The 24,733-nt window shown below is 32.3% G+C and overlaps 3 protein-coding genes and 1 non-coding gene across 6 annotated transcripts; 1 reads left to right on the top strand and 3 right to left on the bottom strand.

Annotated features, from left to right (window-relative positions):
* Nucleotides 1–1,174: 1,174 nt before the first annotated feature.
* LOC102609519 (uncharacterized) lies at nucleotides 1,175–5,337 on the bottom strand. 2 transcript variants are annotated; one of them, XM_006466584.4, is made up of 10 exons: nucleotides 5,182–5,337; nucleotides 4,960–5,068; nucleotides 4,727–4,828; nucleotides 4,582–4,627; nucleotides 4,201–4,276; nucleotides 3,418–3,784; nucleotides 2,916–3,165; nucleotides 2,300–2,542; nucleotides 2,101–2,220; nucleotides 1,175–1,845 (listed from the first exon to the last, which is right to left on the bottom strand). In XM_006466584.4, the coding sequence occupies exons 2-10, from the start codon at nucleotides 5,029–5,031 to the stop codon at nucleotides 1,397–1,399; spliced, it is 1,725 nt and encodes a 574-aa protein (XP_006466647.1). In that variant the 5' UTR covers nucleotides 5,032–5,068; nucleotides 5,182–5,337; the 3' UTR covers nucleotides 1,175–1,396. The 2 variants fall into 2 exon arrangements, with proteins under 2 accessions (XP_006466647.1, XP_006466648.1); XM_006466585.4 differs by having other exon boundaries at nucleotides 4,960–5,033; nucleotides 5,182–5,335.
* Nucleotides 5,338–9,740: 4,403 nt separating this feature from the next.
* LOC102610013 (transcription factor HHO5) lies at nucleotides 9,741–12,262 on the bottom strand. The gene is made up of 5 exons (XM_006466586.4): nucleotides 11,940–12,262; nucleotides 11,588–11,817; nucleotides 11,143–11,476; nucleotides 10,335–10,411; nucleotides 9,741–10,192 (listed from the first exon to the last, which is right to left on the bottom strand). Exons 1-5 carry the CDS (start codon nucleotides 12,091–12,093, stop codon nucleotides 9,878–9,880), a joined length of 1,110 nt encoding a protein of 369 aa, XP_006466649.2. The 5' UTR covers nucleotides 12,094–12,262; the 3' UTR covers nucleotides 9,741–9,877.
* Nucleotides 12,263–15,056: 2,794 nt separating this feature from the next.
* Nucleotides 15,057–15,128, top strand: TRNAE-UUC (transfer RNA glutamic acid (anticodon UUC)). The gene has a single exon. It is a non-coding gene; the product is annotated as a tRNA-Glu (tRNA).
* Nucleotides 15,129–15,488: 360 nt separating this feature from the next.
* Nucleotides 15,489–20,089, bottom strand: LOC102610327 (upstream activation factor subunit spp27-like). Of its 2 annotated transcripts, none has more exons than XM_015534132.3 (6): nucleotides 19,563–20,089; nucleotides 17,422–17,536; nucleotides 17,146–17,320; nucleotides 16,937–16,993; nucleotides 16,470–16,655; nucleotides 15,489–15,853 (listed from the first exon to the last, which is right to left on the bottom strand). In XM_015534132.3, the coding sequence occupies exons 1-6, from the start codon at nucleotides 19,934–19,936 to the stop codon at nucleotides 15,843–15,845; spliced, it is 918 nt and encodes a 305-aa protein (XP_015389618.1). In that variant the 5' UTR covers nucleotides 19,937–20,089; the 3' UTR covers nucleotides 15,489–15,842. The 2 variants fall into 2 exon arrangements, with proteins under 2 accessions (XP_015389618.1, XP_006466650.1); XM_006466587.4 differs by having other exon boundaries at nucleotides 16,480–16,655; nucleotides 19,563–20,087.
* Between the last annotated feature and the right edge of the window lie 4,644 nt (nucleotides 20,090–24,733).

Here is a 24,733-nt window from a genome sequence, read left to right as displayed (position 1 = left end):
TATAGGTGGATCCTCAGTATATATCGATTAATAGCTTCACAAATTATTCGAATAAGCTTTTTCAAGTTTCAACCAACAAATTCTGTCTGTTTTCATTGTTTTAAAAAGGGATTTTGTACTTCTTGCGAAGTTATTTTATGTCTATATCAGGAAAATTAAAGCGTAATTTTTTTTTTGAAGTATCCTTTAACGTAACAACATTTCTATGATTAAAAAGTAACTAGTCATTAACTTTTTGCTAGCAATTTAACTAGAGGGATTAACTGAGCATTTACCATTTATAAAATAATATTAGATGGAGAAAAGAAATGTAAATGTGAAGAATTTATAAAAAAAATTAAATAAGTTTTTTTTCTAAAGTTTGAATTTTAATTATTTTTTTGAAACATTTAGAGTTTTTAGTTTGTTTATTTTCTATAACTTATGTTTAGTTATAAAATGTTTTAATGTAAATGAAAAAAGTTAAATATTCTAATTTTTATGTAGATGGTAAAACACTTAAATATAACTTTATTATTCTCTCTCATTCATACCCCTGTCAAATATATTTATTCCCTACTTTATAATGTATCCTTTTATCTTTTTCTTTTTTTTCATTTATCCCTTTTCTTTGTTTTCTACATATTCAACTATCAATATTTTTTAATTGTAAATGAGAATTTCAAACAGAATAGTACTGTAGGTGAGTGTGTTTTTATGATAGTGAAAAATAAAAAAACAAACGTATTTTCATATATATACATTAAGATATACTCATATTTAAGCTAAATTTAGGCCATTTTTGTAAATTATTATTAAAAAATAATTTATTTACACAAAAATGTGGAATGATATACTATTTCTCAATAAGTGAATTTAAAAAAAAACGAAAAAACTATAGATTTGCTTTTTCTTTTATGGAGTGTTAATAATTTTTTTTTTCAAAGGTCGCCTCATTTCCAATTTAATGCCGTAGGGTTTCAGTCACCCACCTAACCTTTCTTCGTAGGGCAGCCATGAAAACTCAAGGCACAAGCTTTTTGCTTTTGCCATCACAGCGTTGATGTGAAGGGAGCTAAGACATTATTATTCTTTTTTCCTCGTGTGGAGATTTGAAACCAAAGTATCAGCTGATTATTTAAGACGAATAGTAAGAATAATAATAATCCAATCTGCTTCAGAAAAACAAGAGAGATGTATAAGCCTTAACATTCATTCATCAAAGTTATCACTTTCAAGTTTCAAAGCGAAACCACTTCGTCAGTCGTATAACACACTTTCTTTTGTCAAATACAAAACTTCATCTACGTTAGAATAAAATTTACAAGCAATTATTTCTCGAAACAAAGGTTTTGGGGACTTTGAGTTGGGTTATGCAGGTGAGCTCGAGAGAACTAGCTTAACATCCACTAGAGACTCAATCCGAATCAGAGGAGATTTCGGAATGAGGCTTCATTGTTGAAACCATTTTTGACAACATCTCTCCCATGTCATACAATTCATCGTCTGCAAATCCCCAATTTCTAAGTAGCTCAGCTCCCAAGGCTCCTCTCTGCAATCCATATCTCCGAAGGTTTCCCAATCTATTTTCTAAAAATGGCAAAATAGCACTGCTTGAACGCAGTCTGACAGCCATGGGTATAGAATGAACCTCAAGTGATCCCCTTGGGGAAGAACCTACAAATGGGCTGTTCAAAAGCTCCCCATATTGTCCGACAAGATTCCCAAACATTGAAGGATATGGCAAGGGTATAGGAAGAGGACATCGAGCAACTGATAGATGGCAAAACATCGGCCTTGTTATTGCATGCCCATATATAGCATTAACTGTTTCTTTCACTTCAGAAATTGAAGCACGCTGACCATCTGCAGAATATAACCAGTATTAAAACTTGAAATAAATTTACTTCTCTTGCAAAGCATCAAATACACATAAAATCCCAGAATCTGCTCAATCATTGAAAATGCCAACTATTTCAGCAGAAAAGACATGAAAAGCACGATTCTGAAAAAATTATAATCTGCCCACTTTGATATACAGTACTCTCACAGTGTTAAACATAACCCCATAAAACTGAGGCATTGGATCATTCACTAAAAATGGACAACTCTAAATAGTACCTGACCGAAGAGCTCCATGAATAATCATAGATTCCACAGCCTGCAAGTCCTCCACATCCTCAGATACCTCCGGTGTCAGAGGCTGCAGATTCCCAAGTAAAGATTGTTCGTGCTGTTTCCCTGGAAAGCAAGATACAAAATGAATAGCCAAACTTAATACCTCTAAGTAATAGCATGAAATGTAAGCCTGTCCTAATACCATTCAACGCTGGTGCCGGCATTGCAGCATCAAGAATAGCCACTGTATTCTGCCTAGCTTGCCCAGCTAACATTTGTACAAAACCGTTAATATCCACGGCACCAAAAACATCAAACGAATCTGCAGTGGGCCCCACTGGTTCCATTCGGTAAGGAAGAGTTGCAGAGTGTAGCGCAGCAGCATAAACTGCACTGCAATGGTAAGGCTTCTCATTTTCAATGCAGAGTAATGTTGAAGCTTTACCTTCAAAATCATGAGCAGAAGATTAATCCACAGAAAGGAGAAATCAGAACAAACGACGTGGAGAACTGAAGAGTGACTGATGGCTCAACACGAGTATGTAAAATCTAGATAATCATGATTAAGTTTGAAACATTAAAATACATGGCAGAAGAATATACGAGTATTGCATGCAATACACAATGACTAACATACAGAGGGTACTCTGCACATGCAACGCAATCATTAAAAGTGAACTATTTCACAAAGTCAGAGAAACCAAATTGTCAAAACAAACCAGAATTCCAGAAAATGCTTTCAATATAAAATATACAGGCAGACACAGAGGAGCCAAAATATCATATTAAAAATGCAGTCGATGAACAAAATATCTTACTTTCATTCAAGAAGGGTAAACCAACTGGTACAATCAATTTACCGAAGGAAGCTAATCTTGAAAATGAAACTGTATCGTGAAGTTCCCTGAAGATTGTCTGCTTCCGACTTCTGAGGTTCATCTGAGAACTGGGACTACGGACGGCGAAGAGCAAGACTGGAGTGTTTGCATACTCATCAGCAATATTCTCTAAAAGATCTGCAGCTACAGCGGAAAAACCTCCTGAGTCGTCAACAACAAATTGAAACCCCTGTCAAAATCGCCAAATATTCAAAAACTAATGAAAAGAAGTATCTAGTGAGAACCTATGTCATTTTAAACTTCAAGAAGCTTGAAAAAGACATCTTCAATCTTGACCTTAGTTTAGCATGCAGACAACTGTTTTTGATGGAATTCAGTGTTGGGGTGAAACCGATAAATGGATAAAAAGTGCTTGAATCTCCCAAGAGTTCCCATAACGAAATCACAATAGAAGGTAAAATGTGTATCCAGTAAAATATACCTGAATATGGTCAGACTCTTCTACAAAAAAGCGAAGCCTCTCACATATTTCCTCTCCTCGGAAACCTTCAGAGAAAGCATCCTTTCCAATTCCGTAATTGTCAAATTCTTGAGGGTCCATCCATAATCCACCTAATTCGTATAAACTCTGTGGATGATAATGCACTTTTGAGAAATCAGTCCAAAACTCAACGTGATTATCTAAAAACTCAACTATATCCTTATCCTGAATCTCTCTTTGAGAATCACTCTTCCCACTGCTGGTACCATTAATCATACTGAAGCTCTCCTGCTCTTCCTCATACAAACGTTGCAAGAACAAGTTCTTTTTACGAGGTGCAGATGCATGAGTGGAAACACTACCAGACCTACACATTGGTCTACATACATTCAATTCATTTATATACCACAAACACTATCAGACCTACACATCGGTCTACATATATTCAATTCATTTACATACCATCATCAGATTACAAAAACATATATGGCAACAAGAGTAGATTAATAGACAAGTTTAAACACTGTTTCATCATTAAGCCAACATCTTTGCTGACAAGTCGTAAGATACCCAATTTAAACAACTGCAAATTAAGGTGCAGGTAGTTCATAGAAGATAAGTCCATACTTGTAATTTGGCAAAAGTACATTATCTTAGAGGAATAAGACAATAGATGATTTGGATGTGAAGCAGCAGAAGTTGGCAGCGTGCAAGCACACAAAAATAGTTGACAAGCATCATCATTGTAATATTAATGTAAAATAGTTAAACAAAAGTTCTCACCATGTGACCACATCTGACGGTCCAGGAGAACTCTCATTATACAATAAACCACGTGAACTCATAGATCCAAGGGATCCTGCAATTGGAAAGACTAAATTAAATATACCCACAAACAGAACAGCGCAAAACAAATTTTATTGTCTTTATACAGACTTTGTTAGAAAAGAGAAGTAAAAGGAGCAAGATTCATAGTAAGGCCTATGGTAAAATAACTCACTCGCTTTAATTGAGACAGAGGCTCTCAATATGACCAAATCATAGCAAATAAGTAAGATTTTATTTCCAATTCTAGTTCCTTACATAAATGAGCTTGCCATTACCTAGAGCAAAACACAGGAAAATAGATATTTATCAACACTGCAAATATATAAATTAAAGTACCTTGAAAGCCAACAGAAAGCAGACGGGGAGTATATGTCAGGACGCCCTGCATAGCGTAGTTTGATACCCAACCATCAATTGACTTCCAATAGATTTACAGGCAACAAAAATTATTTAAACAGAGTTCGAAAGACAAACTCTTCACCTGTTGTGTCTCACCAGTGCGGTAGAGAACGTCCATGTTTAGACACTGATTCCTGAAGACTGGGTCGTTGTTAGGATCCGAAGCCAAACCAAGTAACTCATCCTGCAGCATTAAACATATAATTACAACACTAAATGGGCAGCAGCATAATTCGAACAAAAGCAAATATACGTCATTATTGTCGACAAAATAAGCTGCAAATTTTTATTTATTTTTTGATAATGAAGGTGTACCTGGAAGTTCCAGAAATGAGAACCAATGAAGTTTGCGAAACCTCCGACTTGGACGGTCACGATTTCTCTCATAGCTGCCAACCAATAAACCGGTACTAATGTTATGCGCCTACAAATTCCATCAACAGTAATATTATGCTAAATAATAAGATTAAATAAAAAGTTGAGACAAGATTTGTTGTTTATCATAGAAACTTGAAAGTCTGGTCTTTAATACTTTACCTGTGTACTCTGCCGCTGCTAGGGCGGGAGAAAGAGATGCGGGAGCCTGTCTGTGTTAGAGACGCTAGAGGTAGCTAGTGGAAAACGGCGCGTACTTTGTTGGGGTCTTCAGTCGAAAGTCAAAATTAGTCTAGAATTGTGGAGGGACTGCACCATTTGGATACGGATCCGGATTTACCCTGTCCGGATAGTAATCGGGTAGACTTGAAAACAAATTGGTTGCCTACTCGTTGCTTGAAAGCTGTCCTGTAGGCTGTAGCATTGCCAATCTGCAATCTGTGCAGTTCCTTGTGGTTGGTGAGAACTCTCAGAAAATTAACCGGAAATCCACAACTTGATAGTCTACAATAATAAATTCAAGAAAGACTAAATATTCCAAAGCATTGAGTGAGCGAGCAGAACCCGCGAAAAAACAGCCGGCAATATTTAATAAGGCGGGCGGATATAGGTCGGATCCGAGTGGTGCAGATCCATCTGGATCCGACTTGTATTGATATCCAATCTCTCATGTTCTTTTCGCCGGAAACATTTCGTGAGCTGTGTTCTGTTGAGTCCAATGGGCTCAAGCCTAAGTGGGCTCTAAAATTAAAAGTGGAGTAATGACTTTCTGACCCCTCAAATTATTTAAGTAATTAAGTAAGTTTATGATGCCGTAATTTTTTCATATACCATCAATAATATAAAAGAAATATGCATCATTAAATTTAATTAATGGTATATATTATTTTTATTATTAAAAATTTTTAGTTTTTTTAAAATAATATATAACAAATAGATTAAAGGGTGATTTTAAATTTAAAATAATAATAATAATAACAAATAAAATAAAATACAATGTCTTAAGTTATTTTATTTGAAATTGAATTTTTGACACATTCAGCAATTAAGTTTCATTGCATAATCCTTATGTGTGCATCTTCTTGTAGATAAAGATCGAAGAATCAAACATTTTCTTTTGTTTTTTTTTTTCATGAAGCTGGAATGGCAAAGTAGTTGTCTGCTCTCCTTTCTCCTCTTTGATCTTTATTCTAGGTTGTTAGTCTATCGATATCTAGTGGAAAAGAGAAGAACGAATAATGGATAGGAGCAATCTTCATCTCGGTGCAAGGCCGAAAAGCACATGGTATATTTAAATATAGTTGAAGAATAAAGTAGTTTTTAAAGCTAGAATCTCAATTAAAGCTACAATTATTTGTCATGCTTGTACAACAACAAGAAGAGACCTATTTCAAAGTTTGCACAATAAGAAATCTATTCTAATAATCGAAGAATAATGATAGATTTGATTCTAGCAAGCAAAAAATTTTGTGTTAATGTCATTGTCATAGAATCTTAGTAGTTTCTCTCTTAGTTGTTGAAGTTTAAGTAAATTAGTTGTGTATTATTCTAAATGCATTGCTAGATATTGATTGGGTGTAATTAGTTAAATTTATTTGAATTAACAATGTTTATATTAGCAATTATCTCATTACTTTATTTACTAGATGATAAGAGATCTTTAATTTGATGAAACTTTACTAATAAAAAGTGGATTAAAATACTAATATTTAAGGGTCCACAAATCCCACCATTAGTACTATAAAAATATATATAGTATCATAGAGAAATCCTTAAGTTTATTTTGTTTTTAAAATTCAGTGTCATGTCAACTCAGATCGAATATTCTGATTGGATTGGGTTTGACCCAATTCAATCGAGTTGCCTAAAATCTCATCCAATTTGGGTTGAAATTTTCATTCACGTCCGATCCAAACACTTATTTTTCAAATCAGGTTGGGTAGAATTATTTGTCCACCCCTAATAGTGATTTTGATTTTGTGTAATAATCTAAGATTTTATTTAAATTTTAATTTAAGATTTGATTAGAAGTTAATATTCAATTCAAAATGTGATCTATTGAAAGCATGAGGGAGAAGAAAAAAAATTTATATTTTTTATTAGGGATAATTTTTTAAATAAATACTACTAATTGAAAAGTGAACGGTAATGAAATTAAATTAAAACTTTAAATATCACCACCCTTTAAAGTAGGGCTATGAAGACAAATTAAAAATAGTATTGCTTTCACCACACCTTAATAGTCCTGATAAAGTCTTTTTTTAATTTACTACTCTACCCTCAGTCGAAAATTACTGCTTTAGCTTATGCATCACTCTCAGCATCATTAAAAACCGTAGTAGTCTGAATTATTGTTTTAAATAATCAACAAAGTGCCTTTTCTCTCTCTCTCTTTTTTTTTTTTTTTGATAATTCTAATTTTTATATTTGAAATGTCTAAAGGAATAGAGAAAATAAACACGAATTGTAATTTTTTTATTTCTGAATAGAAGGAATAATCTATTGAATAAATCAAAACGCCAAGAAGTTTAAGAAATAAAAATTGGGTGTATATTCCATAGCCATCAAAATAAACATTTTTTTAAATTCTATTTCGGCATAAGAGGCAAAAAACAAAAAAAAACTCTATTGTAATCTTGTAGGTTTCTGGCTTGTTGGATTTTTCTTTCATTCTCGTAGACTAAGGGGTTGTTTTTTTTATAAAAACTTAATGACTTAATTGACTTAATTTTAATCAGTTAAGTCATTAAATCTATTTGTTTTTTCAACTTAATGAAGATTTTCAGTAATTAAGTCATTAAATTATTAAGCTATTTTTTTAGCTTTTTACTTAATCTAAAAAGTTTGAATGCTATCATTAAAAGATATTTAAACATCCCTATTTAATTAATTAATTTTCATCCTTACCTAAATAAATTTTAATAATTAATATTATTATCCATCTGTATATAACTTGTGATAATATGTATTGGTAGACTATTATTATTTTTATATTTTTATTTTGTTCAAATTAGCATTATTTATCTTTGTATTTTTTATAAATATTTTTCATATAAAAACATCACAAACTATAATAAAATTGATTAACATATATGATATAAAATATTAAAGAGTTCTACTCAATTGAATATGATTTATGTTATGATAATTTATTACATTATTTATGTTCTTTGAGATGTTTATTATTTGTTTAACATTATAATTTGTAAGGGCATAAATGGAAAAATATTAGTTTTCAAATTTTTTAAGTTAAAAAAGTAAACAACTTAATAATTATTTTTAGCTATTAAGACAAAAAAAAAACATGTCATTCAGATTCAGACATTCAACTTTATTCAGAATTTAGATTAATTCAGGTCTATTAAGATTTCAGACAAAAAAATAAATACCACCTAAGGTTCTGTTCAGAATTGAGGTACTATAACTTTTAAGTTACAACTTATGTAAAAAAAAAAACATAATTATAAAACAAAAGTTAATAGCATGTAGTAAATATAATTTTTAAATGATATTTTTGACGAAATAATTAAAAATATAATAAAATTTTCATCATATAAATATAAAATCATATAAACATATGTTACAAATTACAACAATTAGTGTTTATCAAACACTTTAATATTGTATTTTTTTAAATTATATCTATCCGATCTCAATCCTAAATGGGCCATAATTCTTATGATTCTCAGCTAAACGCTAATAGAGGAAAGCAATGGAGTTGAAAGAGGAGGGTTCAATGAGGGTTAGTTTCGGAATTTGAAGGGGTGGGAGTAGCAACACCCATTCAGAAAACGTAATTTGCAAGTCGACGCGAGGCAATTAATCAAAACATCATATTGCAATAATAGCGCGGAAGACAGAGGAAATGCACCCATTTAGACAACTGCTAAGATGCTCTTAATCGGCCCGAGAAAAGAAGTTGAAATAATGTGGTTACTGGTTCAGCTTTGCATGAATATCAGTATTACAGGCAACTGTGACGATAATATAACATGTTGATATTTATCTAACCTTTACAATTTTATTAATTATGTTTACATTTGTTAACTACCAATTAACCCTCCCAAGTATTGCCCCCAAACAAATCCAAGTAAATGATACCTTTAGTAATCCGACAGAAGTGACATGTGTTTAACGTTTGAAATCTTCAATCTTGAAAATTGAACAAAAAAAGTAAGTAAATAGATTGAAGATGAGAGTTAAGGCATTGAGCATAGAAAGAATCCAATGAATAGTGAAGTGAAACTGCCATTGTCTTGGAGTCATTCAAAGTCATGTATTGGTAGGACAATAAGAGAAATATACAAAACAAAGTTAGCAGCTTATGTGAAAATAATGAATTCATGTGCACTTGGTTTTCTAATAAAGAAAACAAAACCGGAGGCCACTTTGGTTCGGTAGTAATAATCTTGTCAGTTAGTTATTATAAATTGTTAGTGATTAGATGGTGATATTTATAGATACAGATCAACCGTTATATCTATTATTAATTGTCTAGTGATTAGACGGTGATATTCCAATAACAAAGCAAAATTTCTAAGATATTTATCGATAGCAACCGTTCTGAATTTTCATTGATTGTATTTTGGGGGAGAAATAACAATGAATATAAAGCCAAACACCTCAAACTTTACAGATACACATATAATAAACCATTCCATAACAAAGTTAATTAAGACTTGGACACTAATTAGAGAGTCCTGAATATTTAAAAATAAATATTAAAATAAACTGGCTAGTGCAAGCCATTGATAAAACATTACGAACTACTAAGATATATTGATGTTTCATAATACACGTAGAATCCCCCATCCCATCTCACTAGTGGCTTATGAAAAGCAACTCCACTTTAAAGCCATCATATCTTTATGTTTATAGGCTGATTCCCAGATAAATCTGTTTGGGCAAAATTCATAGCATATGTAGATGAAACCGCACCATTCCAGCTATGGCCATCTGATCTGGCATCTTCTTCAGCTACCACACGGTTGCCGCCAGACATGGAGATGGTATTAGCAGAACTACTTGGCACATGAATTTGTGATTTTGAAGAACCACACTGTAAAATGCTGGAGTTCGAGGAGTTGCCAACTTGAACATTAGCTATCCGTGGATGATTGTCTTGGCCAGATGAAGAATTATTTGAAGGGCTTCGCAGATGAGCCCGATATTTCTACTAGAACACAAAGACAAGAATATATTTATACATATGCATGCGTTAATCAATCCATTAAGGGAAAAGTATTGCTCGAGATGAGGTAAGGTATTAACAAGTGTGAGAACAAGATTAATTAATAAGGAGGAAAAAAACATACTTGCAGATGACTTTTTATTTCGTCATTGGTGAGGCCGTCCACATTCATGATTTTCTTTATCAGCTTAGGAGTTGCCACTGCACAACAGAACAAAGCACGTAGTCTCAGAGATACAAACTATTCAAAGAGGAGGTGAAAAGAGAATCAAGAAAAACCAAGCCAAAAAGAGCGGAAATGATGGATACTTAGTATAGAATTGATTTGTGAAACTTTTGGAAAGTTACAATGTCCCAAGTATTCTGGGAGAAAAGACGAATGATTCCTGGAAGTTTGAGAATAAATTGAGGCTTCTAATATACATATGCTTATTCGTTTTCTCTTCCTTTTGTGGTGCAACCTTCACAGGCACTAAGACAGTCATTGCCCTTTTATATATACTTTATTTTAAGACTTCAGAAGCTTTAAACATCACCCAAAGCAAATAATTTTAATATAAACAATCAAAAGACTAAAGAAAGACCAGGAAAAATCCCTTTGCTAAATAAATGAGACAGAGTATAGAACATAACTCAACTGGGCACCGTGCTCAGTTAATTTAAAGCAAAAAATGTTTAAAGTAGATGCATATTCGTTTTGTAATTTAGAACCAAATTTGAGCTGCTAATAAATACTTATTTAAATCGTATTCTCGAACCCAATGACGAATTTATCTCACTGTCAAATCAAAAGAGAAGCTGTTAGCAATTCACAAATTTGATTCTTATTCTAAGATCATTGTGAATTGGCCCAGAAGCAGACCAGTTATTTGTTTCGTAATTATTAAAAAAAAAATTTAATCAAGTTATATATTCAGTTCCATAGCTCTAACCTTCAGATCCTCCAAGATGACTAAGTGCCTGTAGAAAGAGCTGGTGAAGCTCAGCCGACCAGCTCCTCCTTTGTTTCTTTCTATTCAGCCACCGCCTTCTCTTCTGCAGATTCTGCAATCTGGAATGCAAATTCGGTTGCCTTCCATTGCTCATTGAATTGTAAAAACCCAGATTCATAGCTGGAGTCATCAAAGAAAGACTAGGAACTCGTGAAACCTCTTTCCCTTCGGTTCTTGCAAAACTAAAGTGCTCCGTAAGTGGCATAAATGCCCCTTCTCCACTGCTCATTTGAATTGGGTTCACATAAACACACTGATCACCTTTTCCTTTCATCTGTTAAAATAATATCAAAGATAGGAAAGAAACCTCATTATAATTTTTGTACTTTCTTTAAAGGGGGGCCGGTGGGGGAGGGGGTGGGGGAAGCAGTGTAATTTTGCATACCAAAGTTGGTTCAGACACTGCAGTTTGTTGTTTGTTATTATCCAAGCTGACATCAGAACTCCAAGCCTGGAAACAACTCATCCACTCTCTCCTGTCACTCAAATCAGCATCGCCCCTTTCAACCCCTCCACCTTCATCATTATTCCCCTTAAATGCCGTCAATTCTACAACGTCGACCTCTTCTTCCACTTCTGTACACTGCATTGCCTGCTTCTCCAATTTCCCAATAGCTACACAAACAATTAAACCACCCCATCAATATTCCCCCCCCAAAAAAAAAAGAAAAAAGAAAAAACTCTTCAGCACGTAAAACAGAAATTCATATACATAAATAACAATTACACGTGCATACCATTTCCCGCAAGAAGCATGATAAGAGGAAGTTCACTTTTAAAAGCATCGATCTTTCTCCTCTCTTCCTCCAATCTTTTAATACACTCATGGAGCTTTGACACCTTGGTTGTTTTTGGAACGTAAGCCATGTTCAAATCCAAGTTCAGTCCCATTTTTTTTTTTTCTTTCTATTGTTGTGTCTGAATTAATTAATGAACTTCCAAGATAAATAAGAGCGACAGATGACGCACATAAAAACTAGTTTACGTTTATGTATGTATGGATGTGTACATGTATTCATGCTTGAAAGGGAAGGTTATAAGATTCACTGCAAATACGCCAATTTTCCGTACTCTCTCTCTCTCTCTCTCTCTTTCTCACTTTCCGAGGCGTCGCATAATTGGGTCAACTTGATGAACTTGGATGGTGGAAGAGCAAAGGGTCGGTGAGTTTGGAATTTTTCGTACAATTTTTAATTTTTAATGGTGGCTTCTGTCCTCGTCTTCAACTTGAATGGTTACCAAAAATTTGGTTGTCGGCAATCTCGTTTTGTTAACTCATTCAACTGATCGTAATTGTGGTCTGATATGTGACGTTAGTTTGTGGTTGAATTTTTACTTTTTATTTTTTTACTGTACAAATCTCTGTTAAGATGTTTTAATTATCTAAAAAAGAAAATTTCTTGCCATATTGCATGTTTTATTTAACAAGAGTCACGTCTTCAGCAAATGTATTTATTTTTTTAACCAAAGTTTGTGATTATTATTATTTTTCAATCTTGTATATAATTCAGCCGAAGCACCACAACACAAGCCTATTGAAGCTTAATCATTAAGGAGAATCAAACTTTCTATTTTAGAGTTAAAGAAAGGAGGTGCTGATCAAAGCAATAGGTTATTGGCTTGTGGTTGAAAATTAAGTAAACATTTTTCTTAAAAATTATACTAAATAAATATTCTATCTAATAAAAACTTTAATTCAAGATATTATCCCAATCGAAACCTTAATTTGGTGTATTGATGTCATCCAAATAGTTGTTCGTACACATGAATACTATAATTTAAACTTTTTTTTTTGAAATAGTAGTAACTTAAACTAATTCATAATTAAAGTAAGAAGTTACAATGTTATATAAAAGAAAAAAAAAAAGATTTTCAACAACCAATAACCTCGATCACAATCCCACCAAGACAGATTTCTGGAGCAAGTTTATCGTTAATTCAAAATTGATTAAATTTTATTTATTTTGCTATGAAGTTGAGGCGGGAATGCAGTGAGCCCTTTATCATTACAAAAAAAAATGAAAAAAAAATGTTACAATGTCACCCTAAAAGTTTATATTTATTTTTTCAAAAAGAAAATAATTAAATAAAGAGAGAGTAATGATTTAGTAAAGTTATCAAATAGTGAGGAGCAACTCTCTCATATGATGTTATATGATTAATCCTTATGAAATTGTAACACCAATTACACTTAACGCGTGATTGCTTCTAGAATTACCTTCTCAATGAATATGATACCTTGGTCAACTATTTTCATATGTAGCTTCATCAAATAAAGGCATTAATTTATTTTATGAAAAAAAAGTAATGTGAAATAAAAAAAAAGAATATTATTGATACGTTTAAAAGTATATTTTTTACAAAAAAAAAAAGAGAAAAGGAAAAACAAATTAATAATTCTACAAAAGAAAAAAACATGTTAAAATAAAAATACATTTCTGCAAAGACAATTTCAAGGAAAATGAATGGAACCAAGGCCTGACTAAAACACATCTAAAATAATATCATTTTAGATTTGTTTAAAAAAAATTAAATTTAAGACGACATTTTGGTGTATTTTTATTAAATTTTTAATTAAAATTTTAATTCCAAAGTCGGTGCTCGGAGCACATAAAAAGTTAAATCTAGACCCAAAATGCCAAATCCAATACGGACCAATGGAACAAGCAGAAGTGGGCACGCGGTCATAAAGAAGGTTGAAATTTAGATAAGAAAGGTGCGAGCGAGTCATGTGAAGGATTCTTTCGCCGAAAAGCAATCTGAGTTTCACTGTTTCCTCTGATCGAACATAATCACAAGACTGCCACTCCCTGATTCCCGCGTGGGGGCCGGGACTGGACGTGGATACAACGATTTAAATTTAACTACTGCATTAATTTTTGCATGATAACAAACATAATAATATTTGTTTGGTTATTAAATAATTTAAATGCACATACATCTCTCTTAAATAAATCCTAAATTTATTATATTTTATTCTACATCAATTAACCAAAGCATACAAATGACTGTGTGGGTAGTCGTACGTACACCGTTCAAAAACAGATGCCACCCTATGGCCTACGCCAAGAAGTCGACACGTGGAGATAACCTTTTGATGGTTGAATGATCGGATTCTTTCATTTTTCTTCAATCACTATTCACCCCCGGTCAGTCACCAGGGGATAGGGAATAGCACAGGTTCAGGTTCTTCGAGGAATAAAAAAAAACGCACGATAAATTCTAACGTATATTACATTGTGTTTGTATTCTCTTGCTGGGAGATCGACACGTTAGGATTCAGGAAGCATCCGGGTTTGGGTCCAATAAACTAACTATGCTAAAGTGATTCCCATTTTGGTTGGTTTCTTCTGTGGAAGAAAATTATGAAAGATGCGAAACGACAAAGTATTTGTAACCACAGAATGTGTCTTCATTGTCATGTTCACGTGCATAATCAAATTGGTAATTTGCTTGACTAAATACAAAGGATGCCACTGCCAAAGCCCATGATTCTTTTGCCTGTCAGTTCTCGCAAATGCGAATTGGGACCTTAGCCCCTAAGTCTTCGACACGGTCTTATCGCATCAATTGTACGTCTATTCTTTTGTTCTTCGGAGAACTCATATTTCATATTTTGCTGGTAGGATATATGAGCCGGTAAAAAGGGGAAAAAAAAAAATTCTAAAAAGATCTTGCGCTCAAACTCAGCCAAATAGTGCATATATTGATATTTATTTTAAAAGATGGAGTGTGTGTAAAGGAGAAATAACTTTTTAGCCTTATCATACTTTCAAAGAACGATTGCTGACAGTCAGTCAAATTTTGTTTTTTTGTATTTATATCTTATTGTTAGTCAAAACGACAAACAAGACTCCGTTGTCGTCCAGTGGTTAGGATATCTGGCTTTCACCCAGGAGACCCGGGTTCAATTCCCGGCAACGGAAATTCTTTTTCAAAGATGGTTCCTTCACATGTAATTAGACGGTTTGATCCTACCTGAAAGAATGGTTGCTTCCATATACCGAAACGAATAAGTGAACAATCGTATCAGAAAACTGTTACGAGTATTGTTATCTTATGCTACAGCATTCGTACAGAGAGCATGGTAGATTTTTTTCGAGCCCTTCCCAAGTGATATATATGAGACGATAATTTTTATTCAAGAAACATGAAATCAGGTTGAAAAACCTTAATGATCACGAATTTCTAGTACAGCCACGTCGGAGCATCAACGCCTTGGTAGTGATTGATTTCATCTTCAAAATCTATTAAGAAGGGCAGATTGCAAATGCAGAATCAAATAGTGACCGCCCTAAACATTACCAAAACTTTGATAGAAGATGAGAATTGAGTAGCACCAAATCTAGAGCAATCCAGCTATAAACAAAAGGTATTATACAGGTAAAATGAAATGCACATGGGAAAATTAATTAATCTTTTTGGATTTTCTATTTGCCCCATTCAAACCCTCAACAAAAGCGGTTTGAAAATGAAAATCATATCTGCTGACAAAACTTCCTCTACGGCTGAACATAGGAGCAACCCACTGCTACGTCTTTAAGAAATGAACAGCTAGGAGTTTTGTAACGGTGAAGCCATTGAAGGTTTCGACATCAAAGAGTTCTTTCAGCTTCTCATCACATATTATTCTTCTCTTGTCAGATGGATCCTTCATAAATAAGCCAAGAAGATTTAAATGATTGTTTGCTTTCAGTTTCAGCAAGAAAGAAGCAACAGAACGTCCAAAAGATATCTAGAAAAATGCAACTTGGAATTTCTGTAAATTCTTCAAGTGGGTAATAGTCCTAAAATAAATTATTCATGTAGGATTACCATCAAGGTACTTACATAAAAATATTTCAACCTTGTTTTTAGCGAAACCGTGACACAGACTAGTATTAGAAAGTAATAGCCCCTTCTTGAGGTATCCATGGCCAGCAATACATTTGACTACTTTAATATCCTACACAGGGTCTTCCAGATTAATCAATTTTCTGAGTTTAGATCCAAATCAAGTCACCAAACAACATTATAAACATAATGAATCCATGATAGATCTTTTATGCCCACAGACATAAAAGTTTGAGTGGTCTGTCTCAATCCAGTAGTTTTATTCCACCCAAACAAGTGAAAATTTGATGCGATAGATTGCAATTACAAAGCTAGCAAAATCAATGAACAAGTAGAACAAATGGACAATAGAATATGTAGATAAGGCACCAGATCGAGAGATATGAATAAACAAATACTAACAACTATCATGGCATAAAGAGGGATTCACTTACGAAGAGATACCTGGAGGTTCTTTTCCTTTATGTAATCCCACATTCTCTTAATAACATCAGACCTTGGTAATGCACTTTCTCCAGTACCAAGGAACTTGATTAGAGCACCTGAAAGTTGAAGAGGTGCAAGAAAACCAGATTTTCCTCCCTTCTGTCTCTTTTCCTTTCTAGTCGGCTCATCTAAATCTGAAACAGTAGAAGTTATGTTTCAATTTGAAAAGAAAACAAGTTTATAACCTAGTCAAACTCGTATCAATATGAGGCTGAAAATTGAAAAAGAAATAAAAAGAGAACAGTTCTGTGTCCAAATCCAAACAGACTACATAAGGCTGAGTTGAGCAGTGAGACATGACAGCAGTAGTATACAAGAGGTGAGGACAATGTCAGATTAAGTCCAGGTATTAACTGAAAACAACTAATGCAACAATTCATCACATCTTATATCAAACTGAATCTATTGTTTGTACCTTCTGTTCTCTCTTGCTTTCGTTGTTTTTCCTTTGGTGTTGACTTGACAGAAATAACTGTAGCATAAAACAATAATAATAATATCCTTTTAAGCATTCGACACAACATATGGAATTCGAATTAGTAATGACATTCAGGGCTTATTGATGATTAAAAGAATGCAAGCAACATAAAAACATGCTGCTGAGATAATATAGTAGATGCATACCATCATCTGAATCCAAAGGCCATATATGCTTTGATAAGGCCTTATTCATTTGAAACATGTTGATGGTATCAACACCAAAAAGGGCACGCAATCGTTCATCACAAACAATATTTCGTCTATTATTTGGGTCTTGCAAATCCTTCTCTCTAATGTAGGCCCACAGTTGCTTGACAACCTAGGACCAAGATTAGCATATCATTACAATTAAGATAATTTACGTATAAACGGATTATCAGAAGACAAAGACAAAAGAAACTTCTAACTTTCTGGCTATACCTCAGTCCTGGCCAGTTCAGTCACCCCAATGAATTCCTGAAGTTGAGGAGAGAGGGCACATAACTTGCTAAAACCACCCCCTCTTTTCTTGACCTCATTATTAAGCTTTCTAGACCTGATTGTAAGATAAAGTAATCATAAGCTTAATGTCAAGTGCAGCCCTAATCGCAATTGGCCCCTAAGGACATCCTTGATCTTAAAGTTGATATGGGTGTAAAATAAAGGAGGCAGCAATTTTAGTAACAAAAGTATCACTTTAAACATATTGACAATTTTACTGATAAAAGAAGAGTAATTCATTTTGCAATACTGCCGGAAGGATCATGATGTTAACTACATACTAGCAATGTTTATTCTAGGGAAAAATTCTAAGAACTACCCCTCCAATTGTTAATAGTTACAGATCAATTCTTTCTATGGAATTGATCACTTCTAGTTGCTCAAATTTCATAAACATCAGCATATAGCTTAATCAGTCAACTTCAAGAAATTATTAATAGATTTTATAACACAACCTCTGAGAAGATATGATTTTTATTCTAGTACATTCATTTTAAATTTTTTCAAGAACCAGGAGAAGTTTTATTTTAACAACAAAAAGCGTCAGACATATTAACATTATTAATGTTGAGTCATAACTAGGAAGTTAAACAGGGAGAAATTTAGAAAATCTAAAGAAGGCTGTGCAATAAAAATTGTTAGCATTAACAATTAATATGTATTTTCATCTAATACAGCCATTAGAAGTAACTTCTATTTTTGTTACATCCTAGAAAACACCTTAACCAGTGGATAAACCACATTCACCACAATATTTATTGTTTCAAATACTTTTCCAAGTGAATTTTTCTAGCTCTGTCACTGCCAGAGCATCTTGTAGAGCAACAAGAAAATTATATTTTTGTTTTCAGCCCATTTCCGTTCCAAAAGAGTAAAATCATTGACCTCTCATAAAATTTGGTTGAAAATCAAGAGCACTCAAGTGCTACCTTGAAATTCATTCTCATGTCCCTCCTTTAAACATCAAAGGAGGGAGCCCCACAATAGCAGGCACATCTCTTTTGAGAAGTACTGTTTCCATCTAGATACCTAAAGGAATCAGAGAAGTAATTATGTGATGCTCCATGGACAAAAATCCTGGTTTCAAAGGAGAAAATTGAGAGGCAAAGGTTGATGCAAAATCAGGGTTGTCAAAGAAGAAGAAAATAAAAGTGAATAATGCACATACTAAAAGCCATGGTTGGGGCAGTTCCCTGGAAACCAATTAATTTAGAGCAAAATCATTATTCTCTACAATGAAGATATGGCAGCATTGCAACATTTGCAACAACTTGCAAGGATGCAACTCGAGCAGTTCGATTGGATTTTTTTTCTTAAAGGAAAAATATCTTCATAACATGGCGCAATGTGTTCCACAGCAATCCTAGACATTGGACTGTGATTAATTGAGGACCTGTTGAAATTAAAACAGATTTTCTCAATGTTTTTCATTCAAAATCTCTTTCCCATTTTCAAAAGTAACGCAAAACAGCAGCCCTTTCATTAGATATAGCTGAGAATTCAGAGATATAAACAACTAATTTAATCTAGCCATTGCTACCAGAGAAAGCAAAGAACAAACATAGCACCATCACACTTTCTTCGATCAAAAACAATTATGCACACAATATAGTCTAAAGCTATCAAAAACCCGAATTATACTTTAAAAAAAGATCAAAAGGTGACACTGAATTAATTCACAAAAGTCACATAACCAAGACGTCCTTGAATTACAATTGCAACCATAGGAAAAGCAAATTACAAGACGCACAAATGCTCATCCTTGTGCTGTTTTTTTTTTTTACACATTTTGTACATAAATTCACAACTTTACTTGAACTACCCATCCTTTTTAAACTCTGCAACCAAAATTAAATAAAACCTAACTCGCGGTTTCTTTTTCCTTCAAAACAAACTCGTTAATTCCCCAATTGCTGAGCAATTTCACAGACCTAGTACTAAACCTAAACCTGAACAGCTGACAACTTCGCCTGGTTACAGGGGAAGCTAAAAATCAATAAATACAAAATGTACAATAACATTTTACCAATAAATTGAAATTTATATGCATGTGACACGAAAGTAAATTATCAATAACTAACCGTCTCTTTGCGGGACCCTTCGCTTCATTCGCCTCGTCATCATTGTCGTTTTCGTCATTATTATCATCGTCACCTTCCTCCACTGCAGCATCATCAGAACCATCCGTTTCATCAGATTTCACCTTCGCCATCTGATCATCTTCACCATCATCTTCTTGTTGTTGTTCTTCGTTTCCACCGTCGTTTTGATCATTCTCAAACTGGCTTTGAAGAAATAAATCAACCTGTTCTCTAATAAATATTTTCTTATCCGTCAAATCAACTCCGAAATCTTTCTCTAGTTGCCGGCGCACGATACCTGTGGTGGTGGTGTTCAGGTCCGAGTTTTTGAGGAACTCCTGCAGTCTCGCGATAAGCTCCGAGTCCGATACCATCTTCTCGCTCGGGTCCCGTATTTCGGGTTCAGTTAGGTTTTAGATCAGTTTGGTGCGTGTGTGAGTGCGGACTTGTTGTAAATAAATGCAAAAGGTTCATTTGATTCTTGTTCAACTGTTTATCGTCGCCCGTTGGAGTGAAAGTGAAGGCTGGCAATTTTTTTTTTTATTTTAATTTTTTGAAGTTCTATATTTTACTAATTTACCCTCAGCACTTCTGAAAACTTGCCGTCAAGTCCCTCAGTTTTAGGTTGTGGGCGGGTAATTATCAGAAACCCCCCTCTGGTTGGAATATTCCCAGAAATATCAAATAAATTTTAAATTATCCAAACCATGAAATAGTGAAAAGGCTGACTCCACCACACTAATTTTAAAAAATAAGAATAATGCTCTTATTTTGATGACGAAAAGCTGTGCTCATGAGAATTCTATTTTCATTTTCACAAATTTTGAAAAAGAAAGAGTTAATTAAACATTCTCAGTTTTATGCCAAGTAGTTATTAGACCGTTTTCTTAGGACAATTAATAATGTAATATTTTAATGAAAATTGCCCAGTGGGCGGGGTCAGCATTCAGCAATTTGGTGGCGGCTGCTCTGGTCTTCAACTTCCAGGCTTCCAGCTTACGGTTCATTTACTTCTTGTTTAACTAAAGCCGCGTAAGATTAAATAATGCCAGATCGTGACATTTAACTATTAAAATGCATTATTTGTTGATTTAAAACATATTTAAGGACTAATTTATTCATGATGAAGTAAACAACTAAAATAGATATAATATTAAATTAAATTTACTTACAAGTATATAATATTTTATTTGGTTACTAAAAATACTGTTTATACTATATTTATTTTGTAAAAGAGTGTACAGGAAAAAAAATCATGAGAGGAAATAACTTCCTTAAATTGAAGTGGATGAGTACAAGTTTAGGTTACATAAATTCTTTTTCAAGTTTAGGTGTATTTGAATATATGTGGAAGGCAATGGGTATGTGGAATTTTATATTCTTAAATGTGACTTTTTTTTATGTTTTTAAAAATCTTGTAGAATGAGATGATTTTGACAAAAGTGATTCTCAAATAAATTTATCAAACACCAACATTAAATTTTATTTTACAAACAAACTCTTATATAAATTTAGCTTGTACAAATTTACGTGGCTTAAATTCATTGATTGATGAAAATAAAAATTATAAAAATAAATCATGTAAGACAAAAACTATTTAATCAAATCAATTGAATTATACCATATCAATTTATACAAAACAATTTTTTTTCCCTCAAAATTACATCTCAAATTCCCAAAAACAAATTGCAAAATACCTTAAGCAAAACCTCAAAGACCAAACGACCTTATTATTCGTAAAATAAAGGGGTACAAGCACTAATAATGTGGCACCTTCATTGTAAGGCCACTGGAGGCTTAAGTATTTAGGTCATTACAATCTTATTTTTCTAAAAGTTGAGCTTCTAATACCCCTTTAAAATTATTATAAAATTTCACTTATTATATCTATGGCACTTTTTTTGTTAAAATTATGTAAAACGACGAACATTATAATAGAGTTGATTAAATTTTAACTATATTTTTCATGATAAAAATGGGGTAATTTGTTATTTCATTGTCTCAAAATTATTTTGAGTTTTTCAAAAAAATTAATTATATCATAAATTAGGATTAAAAGATGGGAGGGTTCATAATCTGCACGTGAAAAGATATTTTAATTTAATTTAATTTAATTTAATTTAATTCATAATTGTTCTTTGATGTAATTTCATTTTGGCAGTAGAACTATGATTTAAAAATGGGCTTATAAGCATTTTAAAAGGGTGTGAAAAGCATGACGCGTTTTCTAAACCTCTCATCCTATTATGCCCTGAAATTTCTTTCTCACTAGGGGCCTGAATTTCTTTACACCCCTTTGTGGGCCAGAATTGCCAAGAGAGTACAAAGGTGGTTTCGTAGTATCTATCCCACCATCAATTAGTTTAATTGGTAATCGGTAAAACGAACGAGTGTAAAGAAATTGTCTTACCAAATTATATGTTCGTATAATTGGGAACAAAAATTATCCGTTATGCTAAACTTAATTTAAAAATAAAAGGTAAAAAATAATAACAATAATAATAATGATGATTTGGTGAGACATATGCAGATGATAGGGATTGTTATGTATGTTTGCCAATACCCACTCCAAGTGTAATAAGCATAAACACAGAGGACCCAAATTGGTTATAATTTTAAGGACAAGAATTCTCGCTTTTTTTTTTTTTTTTCTAATTGCTCATAGTTAAGTTAGATAAATACCTACGAGTGAGTTTTGAATTTTTATGCTAACAATGAGGTTAATTTTTTTCCACTTTATTTATAATTAAGCCAACTTTTTAACTAGATTTAAAAAATAAGGAGAGATTAGGAGAGGAAGGGGAAAAAAAAAAGAAAAAGTACAGTATATCAACTCTCAACTAAAGAGGGGGAAAAAAAGTGAAAAAAAAAGAAGAAGCAGAAAAGGACACCAGATACCGCTCCCCAAATGTGCTCGAATTCTATAAATGGCCAAACATTTTAACATCATGAGATCCGTGCCTCCTTACTTAGATATCGCAAATTTCCCTTTCCTTTCTCAACTCAAGTTTTTCACTTTATTTTCAACTTTGACCTCTCTATCACGCAAGTGGTAATGTGTTATCCTCCTCAGAATATTCATTCATTTTCTTGTCTTTCTTAAAGATAATGTGATTTCTTTTTATTGTCATTCTTTTTTTTTTTAAATCAATATTTCCCCCGTCGATTTTTTCATTTTATTTTGAGCGTCTATAAATGATGAACTGGCTGGAAGTCGGGGCACAGTAAATTTTTAATCCGGATGATTTTGGAATTAAATAATTAGTTGCCACTTGCTGAGAATGCTAAGTATATTTATTAGATGTGTCGAGTTTTGTTGTTTCACATTGACTCTATAAAATAGAATGTGATTCTTCGTTCAAATGAAGAAAAAAAATAAAAATAGGATATTTGGATGTCATGAGTCCATCATCATAATAAGGGTGTGCTTAATGTTATGATAAGTGTTATCAAAATAAGATCATGTAGTCATAATGTGGCGAATTCAATGCCCGACAAAAGAAATAAATTGCCAAAATTTTTTTGAATTTACAAAACACTTTAGCCACCCCCTCATTCAGCATTTAGTCGTAGCACATCAATAAGCCAATAAATAACCAACACCTAAGTGATACATTTTGTTACGCAAATTATGTTATAGGAAAAAATATATATATTTTATAAGGGTCTAGCTATTTTACCCATGGTGTTTGGTATCCTATTTTTTTTTATCTTTTTCAAATCCATAGATTCAACCCAAAAGTTGTACAACGGCTTAGATGAATTTGTTGAGTTATTAACATTAAATGCCCCTGTTGTTTATACAAAATACGAAAAATTAAAAGTTTTTAAATTTTAACATGTAAGTCCATAATATTTTAAATTTTTTAAGACTATTGAACTAGGTTTTCAATTAAATGACTTATTCTTACATTTATTAATATTTATTTAAATTAATAATTCTCTTATTAATTAATTTAATATATAGCTAAACATTGTATTTTTTTTTACTAACCATAATTGACGATATATATACATATATATAATTTAACAAAATGGCAGCCAATTTCCTCCCATGTGAGACTGTGAGAGACATTATACTTTTTTTTCCCTCTCTAACACAAGAGATTTTACTATCTCAAATGGATGAAATGCACAAAATATGAAAATGAATTTAATTTAATATTATATATAATTAATGTTTTATTATTTTCTTGTAACATAATATTTATTTAACATACTATCAATTAGTTGATTATGTAGAAAAATATATTAATTTAATAATAATAATAATAATAAAGCGTTAGTTTATCAATTTATAAAATCATTAGTTTATCAATTCATAAAATCATTTTTGTTCATTTGAACAACGATTTTGTATTTTTGGTTGAATTTTTGTCCTTAAAAAAAAGAGTAAATTTAATTGCACACTTAACTAAATTAACTAAATTGACTTTTGTTATTCCACCCCAAAATTTTAAATAGTCATTAGCACACATTTAAAATATTTCATTAACTTAGTTAAAGAAGGGTAAAAAAAAATAAATCTAAACAATTACTCTGTTTGAAAATAATTTAAATATTTCTTTATTAATTTTTTGTAACTAAAAAGAAGAGTAATAATTTTATTTTATTATTTTGTTTCTATATTGTAAATAATTTTAATTATCTTTTAATATTAATCATTTTAGGAAAGGTAAATAAAAAATAAGAATTTTTATGTAAAACACATTAATTAGTTTTTCATATTATAAAATGCATAGTGATTTATAATAAAAATTAAATATGCATGTTTGCCCTTACAATATATATATATATATATATATATTGCCCCCTGATTACATTCTTGTCGGATTAATGGCTAAGTGCTAGAAAACATAATCATGGCCATGACCATTTTTTTTTTTTTTGTTTGGTAGTGAAATTGATTTTTTTTCCTTCAATTCGAAAATTTATGCATTCTCTTCTCTACATATATTGCAATAAAAAAAAAGAAAAAAACTTATATTGTCCAAATTGACAAGTCTACAATGTCGGAGTATTGTATTCATGTCGGCATATTTGAAAAGTGCTTCTGAAATAGATTGTGGCTTCCAAAAACATCAATATAATTGAAAATTTTTAGGTGCAGGACTAATGTGTGAAAATATAGAAGTCTTTAACTTTTTTGTTCTTTAAACAAATAAATGGAC

This window comes from Citrus sinensis, chromosome 7, assembly GCF_022201045.2.
Source record: "Citrus sinensis cultivar Valencia sweet orange chromosome 7, DVS_A1.0, whole genome shotgun sequence".
In the NCBI taxonomy this organism is placed as follows: domain Eukaryota; kingdom Viridiplantae; phylum Streptophyta; class Magnoliopsida; order Sapindales; family Rutaceae; genus Citrus; species Citrus sinensis.
Note: the sequence above shows the minus strand (reverse complement) of the source record. Positions and strands in the feature narration are given on the sequence as shown.